Below are 18,869 nucleotides of genomic sequence, written 5' to 3'. Positions count from 1 at the left end.
GGTCAATTTACTTAGTTGTGATTTCCTTCTCTGCATTAAAGTTTAAAATGAGCATATATTTTTGCAGTATGAAGAAGAATGTTTTAATATAGACACATAGAATCATCATACAGGTGTGATTATATGTATCAAGTGTTAGTTCAAGGCTAAGGCAAAATATCGAGATATATATCGTGTATTGCGATATGACCTAAAAAATATCGAGATATTAAAAAAAGGCCATATCGCCCAGCCCTAACTTCAACTCACTTTTTCGTTGCTGTTGAATTACTTTTTTTTTTTTCAGTGTTAATATGGATATTTTGATATCCCCGTGTCAAATGTAACTTACTTTAAAGGGAAAACAATGAATAAATGTTGGCTTCATTATTACATTTCATTTCTTCCGTGTATCGTCATTACATTTTGAATGTTGACGGCCAGAAAATGCCATGTTTTAAAAATCTGGCCCAACCCAATTTGTAATTGAAGCCTTGGGGTGAAGCGTATGGTTACGTAAAGTTGATTGTCTTTTTAAGTGTCATGTGAATTGAAGTGAATTATATTAATATAGCGTTTTTCTCTCGTGACTCAAAGCGCTTTACATAGTGAAAACCATTATCTAAGTTACATTTAAACCAGTGTGGGGGCACTGGTAGCAGGTGGTTAAAGTGTCTTGCCCAAGGATACAATGGCAGTGACTAGGAAGGCAGAAGCAGGGATCAAACCTGGAACCCTAGCGTTGCTGGCAAAGCTGTTCTACCAACCAAGCCACACCGCCCATTAATTAGGGAAGTCTTCAAATAACCTTATATTCGATCATTCGATTCAGACAAATCTGATCTGACGATCAACCTTGCAGTCAACTCGTCAGACATTATAAGCACATTAGTGTGACATTACTGACACCTATTGACCAGTTAATAGGCTACACACTACTATACTGTATGTATATATCATCATCTGTTCTTTTTGCAGATTCCACTGATCATCGACGATGGGAAAAATCTAACAAATCAAATTCGACTATGAATATCTTAGGTGAAGACAGCCCAACTCATGACTCTAAGATGCTAGTTGAACAGATAAAAACACAGCAAGTGTCAGCACGTACATTTAGCTTTTTATTGGGCAAAAGTCATTCAATCAAGTGGGGCGACAGATGGCAACACAATCCTTTTTCCAGTCCAAACTACTCCTCAGTAGCCATCAAGAGTCACATTAGAGGTCAGACTAAATAAACACTACCAGTAATAGAAACAATAATAAAATAATGGAATATATAAAAGTGCAAAGTTGTAAACAGTATATATACTGTATATAACTTTATAACACAATGCAGTACATAATATAATCATAGGATCGTTGGGTAAAGTTGTAAAACTGAAATGAAATGTACAATCATTCCCTGTCTCAACAAATAACTGCATGGGTTTTGCCATAGAACTACTTTTCTAGTTTTAACTTTTTAGGCAAGTTAAAACACAGCGATATTCCATTAAGTCAATGTTCTCCTTTTGCCTGGCATGATTTATGAGGATAATGAATCTCTGGAAGCTGTGTTATTATGTCAAGCGTTGCAAGAATGTCCTTTTCAAATAATCCCGTGTCATCTGTGACCGGATGCGGTGCTATTAATACGAGCATTGTTACACGCTCTTTTGTCCGAGCAACAAATCCAATTAACTTTGGGATTTGATCAAAGTGAGACGCTTCATTGGTTTCCACAGGTTCTTAGGAGAGGCCGCATTTTGGTGCTTTGTCACAGGAAAGACTTGCCAGGCTTCTGTAGCAGAATGTCACTGTCATATGAGCAATTCTCCGGGGCTAAAGTTGGACACTCTTCAGTGCCAAGGTGCATTAGAAAGATTATTGTAAAGACCCAAACAATGTCTGAACTTTAGTAACAGATACCACAAGATTATTTACACAAGGTCAAGAAAAAATGTGTCTTGATCTATGAATAGCGAATCCTCTATGCTGCCATTCCTCATATTAAATTGTACACATTGCGTACATGTATTTATCACTTTTTGGGACGTGTAGATTTATCGTTGAAGTTAAATGATTTGAATGTTTGAGCAAAAGCATCATCGCACTTCATGTTCCTAAAGCCCATTTAATCTGCTGTTGACAGCAATGGTGTTCCCTTCGTGCACCCTAATTAACTATTATTATTGCTCCCATTCAAACAACAGAGTATTTCCCATGTCTTTTGTGTGAGCAGCATTAGCAGCTATTGATCAGGGATGGGGAAACAAGAGGCAAAAAATACCCCAGCAATCAGCGTAAAAATGCATGACCAAAAAAAGCAAGTGACTGCTGACCAGCGATGGCTATATAAGAAGGATGGCAGGACGTCCTCAAGGACTGACAGGCGACGAGTCAAGGTGAGTGTCCTCATGTCTTATATTAGGCTGAGTCCAGCCAGCAGCTTAGAGAACAATGCAGGGCATGGCCACAAGCAAAGTCTTGGCCAGGGAAACAGCAAGCTCCTTTCTTTATAAGGGTTTTATGTGTAGTACAGTACATCTCAACTATTTGTGTTGTGTTTCAGAATCCTCAACAGACCATTATTCACATTTCTGCAGAGGTTGGTGAACAACGTAAGTAGTTTCTCTTATTTCTGCTTGTCGAACACTAATCTAATTAATAGTCTGTGAATGCGTGGTATTGTTTTAACCGTGCATTGCACACGTGTGCATTAAATCCAAATTATTTTCAAACTACAAAAACGATTAACACGAAAGGATTAAATAGTAAAACATTTTTGCATTTAATACAACAAGCAGACAATAAACCTCAGTGATGAAGCAGTAAATATAATTAATAAAAACTTTTAGGTAATATGAATTAATTTTTTATGTAATAATTCATTACATTTCTATTCCGGGAAATAGACTTATGTCTATGTTATATTTTATGCAAATCTCGCCTAATGTCCATATTTTATGATTTTCTTTCAATTTGCATTTTAGTGCATGCTAGTTTGCCTATCCTGTTATCAAATTTAAGGCAAACATAGAATATTGTGATCCTAATACACACCCACTGTCTTGTTTCTTTTTTAACATCCTTGCAGTAAAGCATCATCATGAGTGGGGATGCAGAAATGGAGTGTTTCGGCGAGGCAGCCATATACCTCCGTAAGCCCGAAAAAGAGAGAATTGAAGCCCAGACTACTCCCTTTGACGCCAAGACATCGTTCTTTGTGACGGAATCCCACGAAATGTACCTCAAAGGCAAACTGACAAAAAGAGAGGGTGGTAAAGCCACCGTGGAAACGATCTGTGGGAAGGTAATACTGCTTAGTATAGGTAACACTTCCTGTAATGCAATGTAGGATTCATCTTTACACACCCATGTAACACTATGGGTGTGCATCGATTCTATGATACATTGCGATGCGACACGTGACATTTAATATAGATTAGCAAATGTTCATAAATGTATTATTTTTCGTTCGTAAAATCACTTAAACATCACAGCACCACCCAAAGATTGGCCGTAACGAAAAAAGCCACCCAGACTGTTTTAAAGGACCGACTGTGACGTCTCCCGTGCTAATCAACAATGGCTTTATTGCAAAATGCTACTGTACTGTAACTATGCCAAAGCAGCAACAACAACAAAAAACTATCCATTTTTTTCTTCAAATTCAACCTTACTTTCTTACTCAGGCCAACACGCACACACAAACCCACACACACTCTCTCACACATGCATGCACACACACTGACGTTATGCTTTTATGGTCAAAAAAAGAGTCGGTCACTCCCAGCACTATACGTAATTGACAGGTCTTTGCAGTACAGTATTAACTGTACAGAGAGCAAAAAGCTAAATTGATCAAATAAGTTATTTGTAAAGGATTTTTAAACCTGGTAGTACTGAAATCTATAAAAAGTGCAGATAATTTGGGTTAAAATAAGTCTTATTCCTGAAGGAGCTTTATGTGAGAAAAGCAGCATTTTGTTGTGGGAAATGTGTTGGATCATTCCGTCTGGTAGCTGTAGCGGGGCTGTGTGCGAACTCCAAGTCTTGCAACACGCCAAAAAACAAGGTCATATTGCAAGGAACTGGTCAGAAAAAGTCAAGGTTTTTTTCACCACCTTAGAAGTTGACACAAACTGCACTGCGTGCTGGTTACTATGAGGGTGGAGGGTAATATTAAACAAATCAATGATTGAAGTGAAAAACTTGCCATCCAATTAATACTGCGTTTGTTGATAAGAACATTCAGCCATGGAAGCACATTCAATCTATTTATTAGGCAGAGGTAACACAAACCGGCTTCACGGTTGCAGAGGGGTTAGTGCGTCTGCCTCACAATACGAAGGTCCTGAGAAGTCCAGGGTTCAATCCCGGGCTTGGGATCTATCTGTGTGGAGTTTGCAACATGTTCTCCCAGTGAATGCGTGGGTTCCCTCCGGGTACTCCGGCTTCCTCCCACCTCCAAAGACATGCACCTGGGGATAGGTTGATTGGCAACATTAAATTGGCCGTAGTGTGTGAATGTGAGTGTGAATGTTGTCTGTCTATCTGTTTTGGCCCTGCGATGAGGTGGGGACTTGTCCAGGGTATACACCTCCTTCCGCCCGATTGTAGCTGAGATAGGCACCAGCGCCCTCCGCTACCCCAAAGGGAATAAGCGTTAGGAAATGGATGGATGGAAGATAACACGAACCAGTGAAAGATTCACAAGAGCTCCAACAAACTGCTGCTACCCAGCCTGCATAAAAGCTCAAGCTATGCCTGTGACGTCCACACAAACACTGATACTTAATAAATGCATACTTATCTCTGCGTTTAGGCCTCTTGTCCACATGCAAAAGCATACTTGTATCTTTGAAAACACAGACTTTTGCAAACGCTGGCCAAAGTGTAGAGTTCCAAAACTTTTTGCTTGTGATGACGTCACTGTTGTGCGCTGTTATTTACAAAGCTTCTGCCTTGCTGGCTTTAAACACACTAATGGAGGAAATACTGTACGATTGAACATGCTGCTATTTTCACTCTACACTAATTAAAAAGACACATCCAAATGAACTTTCCCCACACTCCCGCCAGCAACAATGACAGACAGCTGTCTTAGATAAGATCACTGTCAGACCTTAACCTGATGGAACAACTTTGACAAGCAAGACTTTATGCTCTGTGTCGTGACAAAGGTGCAACACTATCTTATGTGTTTAGTCCTTATTTATTGCCAAATCATGAAGTTAACTTATGTGTGTTGCTTCCATTTGTGTAGAGGGAGCCAGGTAAAAAGCGACAAAGCAACTAAAAAAAAAACATAATGTAGTATCCTCCTTGTAGTATGTACTGATGTTAAAGATAATATACACTTCATTGCACATGTATTATATCACTTTATTGATGCTTTATAATTCCATGAGAGTTTTGGAGAGGCACACGCACGTCCGTGTGGTTTATATAAGCACTCAAACATGCAAATGGGTTTCCTTGGTTTGTTAGTGCGTGCTAATTTTAAAAATAATGTACACGTCACTGCACTTGTAATACATCACCATGTTGGTGAACATGGCATTCCCATGTTGCTAAACATGCTATAATTCTATGAATGTTTGGTTTCAGCAGGACAGACGTGCATGTGCACTTTAAACACTGAAAAAAAGATTCATCATTTTCCCAGGGCTCTGTGTAAGTGCAGGCTGGTTCTAAAGATAATGTACATGTCATTGTACGTCTAGTATGTTAAAATAAACATAATAGAGTTTTAATGCCACCAAGTCAGCTGTTGCTGCTTTTTTCAGGCCTCTGATTGGACAAAATGTGCAATGTGCAACTGTCTATGTGTAAAACATAGTTTTGAAACTACACTTGTGTGGATGGAGATAATTTTAACCCAAAATATGCATTTTTGAAACACACTTCACTAGGCGACCGCACACTGAAATCTATCTTAACTGCATTATGCCAGATATTTGAATATTTACGAATTAATTACATAACCTCTTAATTAATTACATTTATTAAAGAGTAATTTAGTAATTAGTCATTCAATTACTTTTTGGTAAAGTAACGAATAACGTAATTTTCATAAGACAACATGTCACACAGCATCATGAAGCAATTGGCAGGTTGGTGTTCCTGGCTAAAATATTTGTGTGTATGTTCTATAATAATGTGTACTTATAAAAACACCATTCTTAAAGGTCAATTATGATGGCATTGTGTTTATATGTATGAGTGTGCATGTGTACCTTGTTTGGGTGTTAATAATGAAATTGTGATATGTAGGATTTCTTATTGCTACAAAAAATGTTCTGTGCCACACAAAAAAATTCTGTGTTACTACATTTTTTCATCTAGTTGCCCCGTGCTAATAGTTAAAAAGCTAAGCGTACAGCACAGTAAAAGCCAACTAATACAGTTGTGTTAATGTTGTATTTCTATATCAGACTCTGACAGTCAAGGAGGACGAAATCTTCCCAATGAATCCACCAAAGTATGACAAGATTGAGGACATGGCCATGATGACCCACCTCAGCGAGCCTTCTGTGCTGTATAACCTCAAAGAGCGCTATGCAGCATGGATGATCTATGTGAGTCCGTCCTGAATTATATATTAGTGTTTTAAAAGTGGATAGCTAACATATCACAACATTTCCAGACCTACTCCGGGTTGTTCTGCGTCACTGTGAACCCTTACAAGTGGCTCCCAGTGTATGACACAAAGGTCGTATCGGGATACAGAGGCAAAAAGAGGATTGAGGCTCCACCCCACATCTTCTCCATCTCTGACAACGCCTATCAGTTCATGCTCCAAGGTATACAAGAAACAAGCTTTTGTGTACTTTTAATACACTGGAGATGACACTGCAGCACACAGCAAATAATAATATGATCAAATAATTTTTTTACAGACCGGGAAAATCAGTCAGTCCTTATCACGTATGTTGCCCTCTCCTTTATAGTTCAAAGAAAAGCACAATGTAGAATGAAAGGAATAAACCACTAATAATGTTTTCACTTTAAGCGGAGAATCGGGTGCAGGAAAGACTGTGAACACCAAACGTGTCATCCAGTACTTTGCGACAATCGCAGTGGCTGGAGGAAAGAAAGCAGAACAATCTGCCAGCAAAATGAAGGTGAGATAAAATATAGCAAAAGTCATACGTTTAATTTGACAAACTATATCACAAAAGTGGTCTTTATGAAGGGATCACTGGAAGATCAAATTATTGCCGCTAATCCCTTGCTGGAGGCTTACGGTAATGCCAAAACTGTGAGGAATGACAACTCCTCCCGCTTTGTAAGTGTCCTTCTATCTATCTTCTTCGGAAATGATTGTGATATATATATATTTTTAAAATGTACACTTTTGAATAGGGTAAATTCATCAGAATTCACTTCGGCACGACGGGAAAGCTGGCTTCAGCAGATATTGAAACTTGTAAGACAAGAAATGATGATACCACACTTTGCTTTTGTGCATTTTTTCTAACATTGTACTGTGCGATTCACAGATCTACTGGAGAAGTCCCGTGTCACCTTCCAACTGTCGGCTGAGAGGAGCTACCATATCTTCTATCAGCTCATGACTGGCCACAAACCAGAGCTACTTGGTAAAACAATGATTTGACCTAAGACTTGCTACTTTTATTTTGCCAGGTACCAAGAATTAACATCAAGTTCTGTTCATGCAGAGGCTCTCCTCATCACCACCAACCCTTACGACTATCCCATGATCAGTCAGGGAGAAATTCTTGTAAAGAGCATCAATGACATTGAGGAGTTTATTGCTACTGATGTAAGACGGCAATCTAATCCACTCCAAATGTAGTGAATCCCTGTCTTTTCGTTACAAACGTAACTTACACTTGCTGCATGTTAACATTTCTACAGACTGCCATTGACATCCTAGGCTTTACTGCTGAGGAGAAAATCAGCATGTATAAGCTGACTGGAGCTGTGATGCAACATGGTAACATGAAGTTCAAGCAGAAGCAGCGTGAAGAGCAAGCTGAGCCAGACGGCACTGAGAGTAGGTCACAGATCTGTCGGCCATCAAGCATTGATAACATTTTATTGTTGAACATTTTTTAATGAGAATGCCTAAATCCTGATTTCAGTGGCTGATAAAATCTCCTACCTCATGGGCCTGAACTCTGCTGACCTTCTGAAAGCTCTGTGCTACCCCAGGGTCAAAGTTGGAAACGAGTTTGTGACTAAAAGTCAGACTGTGCCTCAGGTACAGAGTAGTGCTTCATTAACACTTTGCCTCTATCAAAAAATCCCAATGAATGTCAGTTTGTATTAACAGGTAAACAACTCTGTCAGTGCACTCTGCAAATCTGTCTATGAGAAAATGTTCTTGTGGATGGTGATCAGAATCAATGAGATGCTGGACACCAAACAGCCTAGAAGCTACTTTATTGGTGTGCTGGATATTGCTGGATTTGAGATTTTTGATGTGAGTTAAAGCTACATAGTGAATGTTACTGTAAAGTGAGCGAGATACATTCATCTTGCATCTCTCTTGCCGCTACAGTTCAACAGCTTGGAGCAGCTCTGCATCAACTTCACCAATGAGAAACTGCAACAGTTTTTCAACCACCACATGTTTGTCCTGGAGCAAGAAGAGTACAAGAAAGAAGGAATCGAATGGGAGTTTATTGATTTTGGCATGGACTTGGCTGCCTGCATTGAGCTTATTGAGAAGGTATAAAAGAAAACTGTGTAGTACATAATAAAACTAATAATATAATGCGGACATGTCTTTACAGCCAATGGGCATCTTCTCCATCCTTGAAGAGGAGTGCATGTTCCCCAAGGCTTCAGACACAACCTTCAAGAACAAACTGTATGACCAGCATCTTGGTAAGAACAAGTCCTTCGAGAAGCCAAAGCCAACCAAAGGCAAGGCTGAGGCCCACTTCTCCTTGGTGCACTACGCTGGCACTGTGGATTACAACATTTCTGGCTGGCTGGACAAGAACAAAGACCCCTTGAACGACTCAGTTGTTCAGCTCTACCAGAAGTCCTCCATCAAGCTGCTGGTCTACTTGTATGCATCCCACGCCTTAGCAGAAGGTAGGATGTACTATTTTTTAGAAGGCAAAAGTCTTACTAATAACATTGTAATTGCACCGACAGCTGAGAGTGCAGGCGCAAAGAAAGGTGGCAAGAAAAAGGGAGGCTCCTTCCAAACGGTGTCTGCATTGTTCAGAGTAAGTAAAATACTGTACACACATACATACAACCCCCCCCCCCCCCACACACACACACACACACATAGTTCCATTTATGTAAATGCTATGTCATCTTAATCCATCAGGAGAATCTGGGCAAACTGATGACAAACTTGAGGTGCACACATCCTCACTTTGTGCGCTGCCTGATTCCCAACGAATCCAAAACGCCAGGTAAGACACCTCATGCTCAAGGACCAATTTCCAAAGTTTGAACCATTCATGGCTTTAACAAAGGTTTCATTACTACCATTATAAAATGATTGTTGATCGTGACTATAATTTTTAACATAGCCAGATAAACTGATTGAATTATTAAGTATATAGATATACAATATGTAATTGTCCACTAATGATTAATAACAAAGCATTATAATCTAATTTATTCTCACTATTATTATTTTCTGCTTTTTTAGGTCTTATGGAGAACTTCTTGGTCATCCACCAGCTGCGTTGTAACGGTGTGCTGGAAGGCATCAGAATCTGCAGGAAAGGTTTCCCAAGCAGAATCCTCTATGGTGACTTTAAGCAGAGGTACCTGTATCATACATCTAGTATTAGCAGTGTTTCTTCCATAGTCTAAGTAAGGCATCCTACCTAAATCAAATCTTTACTTTCAGATACAAAGTATTGAATGCTAGCGTCATCCCTGAGGGTCAGTTTATTGATAATAAAAAGGCCTCAGAGAAACTACTGGGATCCATCAATGTGGATCACACGCAGTACAAGTTTGGCCATACCAAGGTGATGTAAAAAATGTGTTAAAAGATTGCAATCATCAGTAGACTAAAACAAGTACAAATTAACTGTCGTAACTTTCAGGTTTTCTTCAAAGCCGGCCTGCTGGGTACACTAGAAGAGATGAGAGATGAGAAACTGGCTGAGTTGGTCACAATGACACAGGCTCTGTGCAGAGGTTACCTTATGAGACGAGAGTTTGTCAAGATGATGGAAAGGAGGTACAGTGTTTGCCAACACATACAGCAGTTTCGCATCAACAAATATTAAATAACACCATTGACTGAGTATTGCTTCTGCTATTTTCAGAGAAGCCATTTACTCCATCCAGTACAACATCCGCTCATTTATGAATGTTAAAACGTGGCCATGGATGAAGCTGTACTTCAAGATTAAGCCTCTGCTAAAGAGTGCAGAGACTGAAAAGGAGATGGCACAAATGAAAGAAGACTTTGAAAAAACCAAGGAGGACCTAGTAAAGGCTTTGGCTAAGAAGAAGGAGCTGGAGGAGAAGATGGTTTCTCTCCTGCAGGAGAAGAATGACCTCACATTGCAAGTGCAATCTGTAAGCCCAAAACATCTTGCTCTTGCAAATACATACACTTCATCAAGCAGTGACATGGACTTGCTTGCTTTGCTTTTTAGGATGGTGAGAACCTTGCTGATGCTGAAGAAAGGTGTGAGGGGCTAATTAAAGCCAAAATCCAGCTGGAGGCCAAACTGAAAGAGACAACAGAGAGGCTAGAGGATGAGGAGGAAATCAACGCTGAGTTGACAGCCAAAAAGAGGAAGCTGGAGGATGAGTGCTCTGAGCTGAAGAAAGACATTGATGACTTGGAGCTTACTCTGGCTAAAGTAGAGAAAGAGAAACATGCCACTGAGAACAAGGTTTTAAGATGTTTTTTTGTCATTTGCCACCTCAACATAAATCTAAACAGTGCCCTCACTCGAATGTATGAATGTTTGTGCAGGTAAAAAACCTGACAGAGGAGATGGCCTCTCAAGATGAGAGCATCGCCAAGTTGACTAAAGAAAAAAAAGCCCTTCAAGAGGCCCATCAGCAGACCCTAGACGATCTTCAAGCAGAGGAAGACAAAGTCAACACTCTGACCAAGGCGAAGACAAAGCTGGAACAGCAAGTCGATGATGTGAGTGAGGGACATTATGTAGAAAATGTGAAGAGTCAAACCATGTACTGTATAAACATATCCTAATAGCTTGAAGGATCCCTGGAACAAGAAAAGAAGCTTCGTATGGATCTTGAACGAGCTAAAAGGAAGCTGGAAGGAGATCTGAAGCTGGCTCAGGAATCTCTAATGGATCTGGAAAATGACAAGCAGCAGTCTGATGAGAAAATAAAGAAGTATGTATTCCATATACTGTATTCATAAATGACAGACCGCTTTAATACACGGTATTACTGTTACCACTATCCATTTGTAGGAAGGACTTTGAGATCAGCCAAATACTGAGTAGGATAGAGGACGAGCAAACTCTGGGAATTCAACTACAGAAAAAGATAAAAGAACTTCAGGTATTCACTAACAAATGCCATTGTAAAAAGACATTAAAAAAATAAAGATAGAAACTAAAATAAATGTCTTTCAGGCTCGCATTGAGGAGTTGGAGGAGGAGATTGAAGCTGAGCGTGCTGCACGGGCCAAGGTTGAGAAGCAGAGGTCTGATCTCTCTAGGGAACTTGAGGAGATCAGCGAGCGACTTGAAGAGGCTGGCGGGGCCACTTCTGCTCAGATCGAGATGAACAAGAAGCGTGAGGCTGAGTTCCAGAAGCTGCGTCGTGACCTGGAAGAGTCCACCCTGCAGCACGAGGCCACCGCTGCAGCTCTTCGTAAGAAGCAGGCTGACAGCGTGGCAGAACTTGGGGAGCAGATAGACAACCTTCAGCGTGTCAAGCAGAAGCTGGAGAAGGAGAAGAGTGAATACAAGATGGAGATTGACGACCTCAGCAGCAACATGGAAGCCATTGTTAAATCAAAGGTGTGAGCATTTCCCAACTGAAGCACTAAAAAAAAGGAGTAATGGTATCATGCTAATGAAATGTTCTTTAACCAGATCAACCTTGAAAAGATGTGCAGGACATTAGAGGATCAACTGAGTGAGCTAAAATCCAAGAATGATGAAAATGTTCGTCATCTAAATGATATTAGCATACAGAAAGCAAGATTTCAGACTGAGAATGGTAGGCACCACTTCTTTTAGACACAATAGGAATCACACGGGCATCACATTGTTTAATCAGTTCACATAGCATCTATTCTACTTGTTGTTAATATAAGCATAATTTGTTCTAGGTTATAATTTCATTTGGATTTCTTGAATTCATTATCTTTGATTAGGTGAATTTACACGTCAGCTGGAGGAAAAGGAAGCCCTGGTGTCTCAGCTCACAAGAGGCAAGCAGGGTTACACCCAGCAGATTGAAGAGCTCAAGAGACACATTGAGGAGGAAGTTAAGGTAACAGTCAATGAAATCTGACTCACAAAGCAAAACAAGATCTAGCAATCAGCAACAACTATTCACACACATATTCTTCTGGGTGGCAGGCAAAGAACGCCCTGGCCCACGCTGTCCAGTCTGCTCGCCATGACTGTGACCTGCTCAGAGAGCAGTATGAAGAGGAACAGGAGGCCAAGGCTGAACTGCAGCGATCTATGTCCAAGGCCAACAGTGAGGTTGCTCAGTGGAGAACCAAATACGAGACTGATGCCATTCAGCGCACTGAGGAGCTTGAGGAGGCAAAGTAAGCCATTACAAGCGCACGATAACGTCACTTATTGTTGAATCGAATATCCCTAATAGGAAAAAGCACAATCATTAAACAATAAATGTGTTTGAAGGAAAAAACTTGCCCAGCGTCTTCAGGATGCAGAGGAGTCCATTGAGGCAGTGAATTCGAAGTGTGCCTCTCTTGAAAAGACCAAACAGAGGCTGCAGGGTGAAGTGGAAGATCTGATGATCGACGTGGAGAGAGCCAATGCTCTGGCTGCCAACCTCGACAAAAAGCAGAGGAACTTTGACAAGGTCAGCTTTTATTTTGTTGTCGAAATGTAATTTAACTTCAATGTTTAACATGAGGTGACTGAAGATGCTAATTTGTAATGTGTTCAGGTTCTTGCCGAGTGGAAGCAGAAATACGAGGAAAGCCAGGCAGAGTTGGAAGGAGCGCTGAAGGAGTCCCGCTCACTCAGCACGGAAATGTTCAAACTAAAGAATTCCTATGAGGAAGCTCTGGATCACCTGGAGACCCTCAAGAGGGAGAACAAGAACCTACAACGTAAGCTTTTCTATTATTTTTTAAATTATACACCTGATTGACCCAAAATGTTAACATTTACAATAGCAAGATGGTTTACAAGTCAACAACACTATACAAACCCTTGACCCATATGACTTGGTCAATTACGGTTGCTCATCAATGGGGGCTTTGGACAAAAACAAAACACAAATGGACAAAAATTCCCACGGACAAGATTAACATCTTGTAGAAAGTTTTCTCAGAAGACTGGACCCTATTATAGTTGTAAAACAGGGATCAACTCCATATTTTACATGACCTTGCAACCCAGTACGTATATCGTTCATCATGACTGCAACTTAAAAACTATCCTACAAATGATACTTCTATATAATGATAATGCTTTCACAGAGGAGATTTCTGATCTAAGCGAGCAACTTGGAGAGACTGGAAAGACGATCCATGAGCTGGAGAAGGGAAAGAAAACGGTGGAAAGCGAGAAGTCTGAAATTCAGACAGCTCTGGAAGAAGCAGAGGTAACAATCCATTATCACATCACGGACACAGATAATGAATAATATCTACATTATACATCATACATTAGTATGTCATCACAATGAAAGGGCTTTTCTGTGCCTTAGCTAATAAACATCTTCCCTGGTCACAGGCTACTCTGGAGCATGAGGAGTCCAAGATTCTTCGTGTTCAACTTGAACTAACTCAAGTCAAGAGTGAGATCGACAGAAAGCTTGCAGAGAAAGATGAGGAGATAGAGCAGATAAAGAGGAATAGTCAGCGTGTGATCGAGTCCATGCAGAGCACTTTAGATGCTGAGGTCAGGAGCAGGAATGATGCCCTGAGAATTAAAAAGAAGATGGAGGGAGACCTGAATGAGATGGAGATTCAGCTTAGCCATGCCAACCGGCAGGCAGCTGAAGCACAGAAACAACTGAGAAATGTTCAGGGACAACTAAAGGTACTGATATCAGGACGAACTGGTTTAAAACAATTAGGTGCTGAGTCTGTGTCAATGTTTTGCAATACAGGATGCCCAGCTTCATCTAGATGAAGCTCTCAGAGGTCAAGAGGACATGAAGGAGCAGGTTGCCATGGTGGAGCGCAGGAACAACCTGATGCTGGCTGAGATCGAGGAGCTGAGAGCTGCTCTGGAGCAGACGGAGAGAGGCCGCAAAGTGGCCGAACAGGAGTTGGTTGATGCCAGTGAGCGTGTTGGTCTGCTTCACTCGCAGGTAGTCTTCAAGTCTGACATACAGGACAACAAATAATTGTCTTTCATGCAGTAACTAGAAAATAAGCATTGGCTTCATTTCAAATAGAATACCAGCCTTATCAACACCAAGAAGAAGCTGGAGACTGATCTTGTCCAGATCCAGGGTGAAGTGGAAGATGCTGTGCAGGAATCAAGAAATGCTGAGGAAAAGGCCAAGAAGGCCATCACTGATGTGAGTCCTACCTCATACTGTCATTTGTCTCGAAGGCTATTGTCACAGTCATGGTTGTTGTGTTGCAGGCTGCCATGATGGCAGAGGAGCTGAAGAAGGAGCAGGACACCAGCGCTCATTTGGAGAGGATGAAAAAGAACCTGGAAATAACTGTCAAAGATCTGCAGCACCGGCTGGATGAGGCTGAGAATCTGGCCATGAAGGGAGGCAAGAAACAGCTTCAGAAACTGGAGGCTCGGGTAAAGATGTCAGCCTTTTTTGATTGAAACTTTTGATTAGTAGATTGCACAGTACAGTACATATTCCGTACAATTGACCACTAAATGGTAACACCCAAATAAGTTTTTCAACTTGTTTAAGTCGGGGTCCACGTTAATCAATTCATGGGAAGTTGGAGAAAGTGAACCTACGTAATGTCAAACGAAGAACAACCAATATTGAGACCTGCATCTTGTTCTAGGTGCGGGAGCTTGAGGCTGAGGTAGAAGCTGAGCAGAGGAGAGGATCAGACGCCATCAAAGGCATTCGTAAATATGAGAGAAGAGTAAAGGAGCTCTCTTATCAGGTAGGTGCTTTTTAACTTCACAATTACAGTAATAGTTGTCTGACCTCCTGTAACACCCTAACAGACTGAGGAGGACAAGAAAAACGTCAGCAGACTGCAGGATCTTGTAGACAAGCTGCAGCTGAAGGTTAAAGCCTACAAGAGGCAATCTGAGGAGGCTGTGAGTGTCATATCTACTCCTTTTTTAACACTCTATTGCATTGAGTGCCGTGAAGCAGTGAAGACTTTACTCACCAGGATATCTAAGAAAAATTGTACCTTTATAAATATAATATTGATAATGTTGTGTCCAGTGAGTGTATTTCTACATAGTTGTATAGCAGTCTGAATAAAAACCAGAAAAGTTATATCTGTTTTTGTCATAGATGTTTATCAGGTGTTGAATACCCCATTCTTATCCCTAGGAGGAGCAGGCCAACACTCACATGTCCAGGCTCAGGAAGGTCCAACATGAGCTAGAAGAAGCTCAGGAGCGAGCTGACATTGCAGAATCCCAGGTCAACAAGCTGAGGGCCAAAAGTCGGGAAATCGGAAAAGTAAGTATCAAAGTAAGAGGATGCAAACAAACAGTCTGTTCAGTTTGACACTAAAATGACAACTGCCATGCTTTGTGTGAATCCTTTCCAGACAAAAGATGCCGAAGAATGAGCTGCAGCCTCACAGAGAGACCCAAAGAAAATCATAAAATATGATTTTTCATTGGAACGCTCTCACAATACTGTCTAGATGCACATTAAATAAAAATATTTGGACTCTCACAAGGTCGAGAAGTTGTTTTCCTTTCACACAAAAAACAACCATGGACATCTTGTTGATTAAGTTTGTGTGTGTGTGTGTGTGTGTGTGTGTGTGTGTGTGTGTGTGTGTGTGCGTGTGTTTGTGTGTGTGCGTCTGCATGTGTGTGCAGGATAGAGTTCCAGAATGTAATGGTAATGGTAGTGGCACAACATGACATTGCAGCGAGGGCTTTTTGCAAACACACAGAGACACACACTCACACACACGCGCAGAAACATTTCTTACAAATCCAGATTCTCCTGTGCAGGAGGGACTGGTAATTTACCGTGTACCATTGCATCCCCAGTAAGTGCTACCCTCCCTGTAATTACTGATCTTGTACATGTAAATATTACATAAATGTTATATTTTATATTGCTACAACGGTACATTTTTAGTCTATTTTATACCTGCATTATCCTTTCCATCCTTACACTTTCCATCCTTTGTAACTGAGCTACTGTGTGGAACAATTTCCATTGTGGATCATTAAAGTCTGTCGAAGTCTGAGTCTTACAAATGTATTACTTTTCATTGAATTTAAGTTTATTGTTATTGGTGTTTATTGTATGCATAAATGAACATTCAAGTGAGCAAGTCCTTTTCTGTGTCCACGGCCCCGTGTCAACTGAAAATACAGTTAGTTAAACTACAAATTACTCTGGATTAAATGTAGCAAAGGTACAAGAGAAGATATCCCCAGACAATTGTGGCAAACTACACGGCAAAGGTAGCTTGCTACATCAACACGACATCTTAAATTAACACTCATGAGCTTTGTGGACCCCCATTTAAAAAGACACGCCTGGGACCCCCATAGGAGAAGATTTACAGGTATTACAGTTCTAGCAGTGATTATCATCATCTATTTAAATTACAAGGACCCCAAATTTGAAATGCATTAAGCTCCAGCCCCCTATTTAATGGAATTTCTATCCATGGTCCCACATGTACAATATCAATGATAATGTAACTGAGAGTGTACAAATGAAATCAAATGGACCCAAGAAGGGTCCGTTACTATTAACTATCTGTCATTTAGCCGGGGACACACTACAACTCCCTTCCTGGGTTCACATACCCCACTGTATGTATTTATTTGAGTTTTCCTTTTCTTTGGGCCACCCCTATAATGTTATTCATTTTCTTTGCCCACAGTAAAAAAAACAGCAGCTTTCAAAATCTTGACAAAACCAAATGACTTGTGTGTTGTTTGGAAACAGTTGATAATGGTTATGCGCAGTAAAACTTTTCATGAACGCAACTCACCTGATATGTCTTCTTAAATGTGTGTTGTTTGTTAGTTTACAAAATAAACTAGTAAAAACAAAGGTGTGGGACGTTTTTTTTTCCTTTGAACACATTAATGTGTCTAAATATGGCCATGAAAACACTTCATTGTGGGTTTCTGAGCATCTCCTTCATCACTAACCTCTAAAGGCCTCAGTGGCCACATGCGTGGACAGCACCTTTTAGCTATTATTTCCAAAATTGTGTACACTACTGAATTGGGGTCTTATGCCGACGTATGGACACATATACTGTTATCTGGTGGTGTCAGAAGAGTATAACATACAATAGAATTTGGAAAAAAAAAGTCTAAAAATAAAAATTTGCATGTCACTACACATGAAGTACACAATAGTGTACTTATGGAGTAAGTACACCATATAAAAAGATGATTTTTACTTGTTATTCTACTTAGGGTCCAATAAGCCCAAATAGCAAAGAGAAAGAAAAAACGCATGTAAACAAACAGCTTGGGCCTTAAAGGCCTGATGAAACCTTCTACTACCGACCACGCAGTCTAATAGTTTATCTATCAATGATGAAATATTAACATTGCAACAGATGCCAATACGGCCAGTTTAGTTTGCTAAATTACAATTTTAAATTTCCCGCGGCGTTTCTTGTTTAAAACGTCGCGGAATGATGACGTGTGAGCGTGACGTCCCGGGTTGCAGGGGACATATTAGCCCAGCACCATTTGCGGCTAAAAGTCGTCTCTTTTCTGGACATCTGTGTTGCTGAATCTTTTGCAATTTGTTCAATTAATAATGGAGAAGTCAAAGTAGAAAGATGGAGGTGGGAAGCTTTAGCTTTTAGCCACACAAACACAGTAATTCCTTGTTTAAAATTCCTGGAGGTGAAGCTTTACTATGGATCAGAGCGGTCAGGTGACATGGTTCCCGACCACTTGTCAACCGGCAGGTTTCGGTGAGAAAATTGTGGTAAAAAGCCGCCTCTTACCGGAGATCAGCTGAGCTTGCGCCGTCTATGCAGCTGCCGTCGACTTCCCTCAGACACTGGAGTCAAGACACCCGTGGACACATGCCTCCGACTATCAGGTACTACTTAATCTCACTAAAACACTAGCAACACAATAGAAAGATAAGGGATTTCCCAGAATTATCCTAGTAAATGTGTCTAACAACATCTGATTCCGTCCCTATGCAATCGCCTCTTTTTTTTTAACTTTATATATATATATATATATATATATATATTTTTTTTTTTTTCTAGTCCTTCGCTATCAATATCATTATCCACAAATCTTTCATCCTCGCTCAAATTAATGGGGAAATTGTCGTTTTTTCGGTCCGAATAGCTCTTGCTGCTGGAGGCTCCCATGTGAGGACGTAAGGAGCCCTCACCCATGTGAAGTAATCGTCTGCGACTTCCGGTACAAGCAAGGCTTTTTTATCAGCACCAAAAGTTGCGAACTTTATTGTGGATGTTCTCTACTAAATCCTTTCAGCAAAAATATGGCAATATCCCGAAATGAGCAAGTATGACACATAGAATAGACCTGCTATCCCCGTTTAAATAAGTAAATCTAACTTCAGTAGGCCTTAAGAGGTTAAAGGAAAAA

At 40.5% G+C, this 18,869-nt stretch overlaps 1 protein-coding gene and 1 long non-coding RNA gene across 3 annotated transcripts in view; one reads left to right on the top strand and one right to left on the bottom strand.

The window, feature by feature from the left end:
- LOC133534982 (uncharacterized) overlaps positions 1 to 18,869 on the bottom strand; it is a 52,775-nt gene that overhangs the window by 29,256 nt on the left and 4,650 nt on the right. The gene's annotated exons all lie outside the window — the stretch shown is intronic.
- Positions 2,420 to 15,981, top strand: LOC133534971 (myosin heavy chain, fast skeletal muscle). 2 transcript variants are annotated; one of them, XM_061874339.1, is made up of 40 exons: positions 2,420 to 2,585; positions 3,062 to 3,277; positions 6,405 to 6,548; positions 6,617 to 6,773; positions 6,870 to 6,897; positions 6,983 to 7,094; positions 7,166 to 7,258; positions 7,336 to 7,399; positions 7,473 to 7,571; positions 7,653 to 7,756; positions 7,852 to 7,990; positions 8,079 to 8,197; positions 8,270 to 8,419; positions 8,498 to 8,668; positions 8,733 to 9,039; positions 9,103 to 9,176; positions 9,284 to 9,371; positions 9,614 to 9,731; positions 9,818 to 9,941; positions 10,020 to 10,156; positions 10,245 to 10,500; positions 10,581 to 10,823; positions 10,907 to 11,083; positions 11,153 to 11,298; positions 11,379 to 11,469; positions 11,544 to 11,933; positions 12,009 to 12,135; positions 12,293 to 12,411; positions 12,501 to 12,697; positions 12,795 to 12,978; positions 13,066 to 13,231; positions 13,604 to 13,728; positions 13,860 to 14,168; positions 14,239 to 14,442; positions 14,530 to 14,655; positions 14,724 to 14,894; positions 15,116 to 15,220; positions 15,285 to 15,380; positions 15,625 to 15,756; positions 15,848 to 15,981. In XM_061874339.1, exons 2-40 carry the CDS (start codon positions 3,074 to 3,076, stop codon positions 15,866 to 15,868), a joined length of 5,817 nt encoding a protein of 1,938 aa, XP_061730323.1. In that variant the 5' UTR covers positions 2,420 to 2,585; positions 3,062 to 3,073; the 3' UTR covers positions 15,869 to 15,981. The 2 variants fall into 2 exon arrangements, with proteins under 2 accessions (XP_061730323.1, XP_061730322.1); XM_061874338.1 differs by having other exon boundaries at positions 8,733 to 9,176.

The sequence above is a fragment of the Nerophis ophidion genome, linkage group LG16 (genome assembly GCF_033978795.1).
Source record: "Nerophis ophidion isolate RoL-2023_Sa linkage group LG16, RoL_Noph_v1.0, whole genome shotgun sequence".
In the NCBI taxonomy this organism is placed as follows: Eukaryota; Metazoa; Chordata; class Actinopteri; order Syngnathiformes; family Syngnathidae; genus Nerophis; species Nerophis ophidion.
Note: the sequence above shows the minus strand (reverse complement) of the source record. Positions and strands in the feature narration are given on the sequence as shown.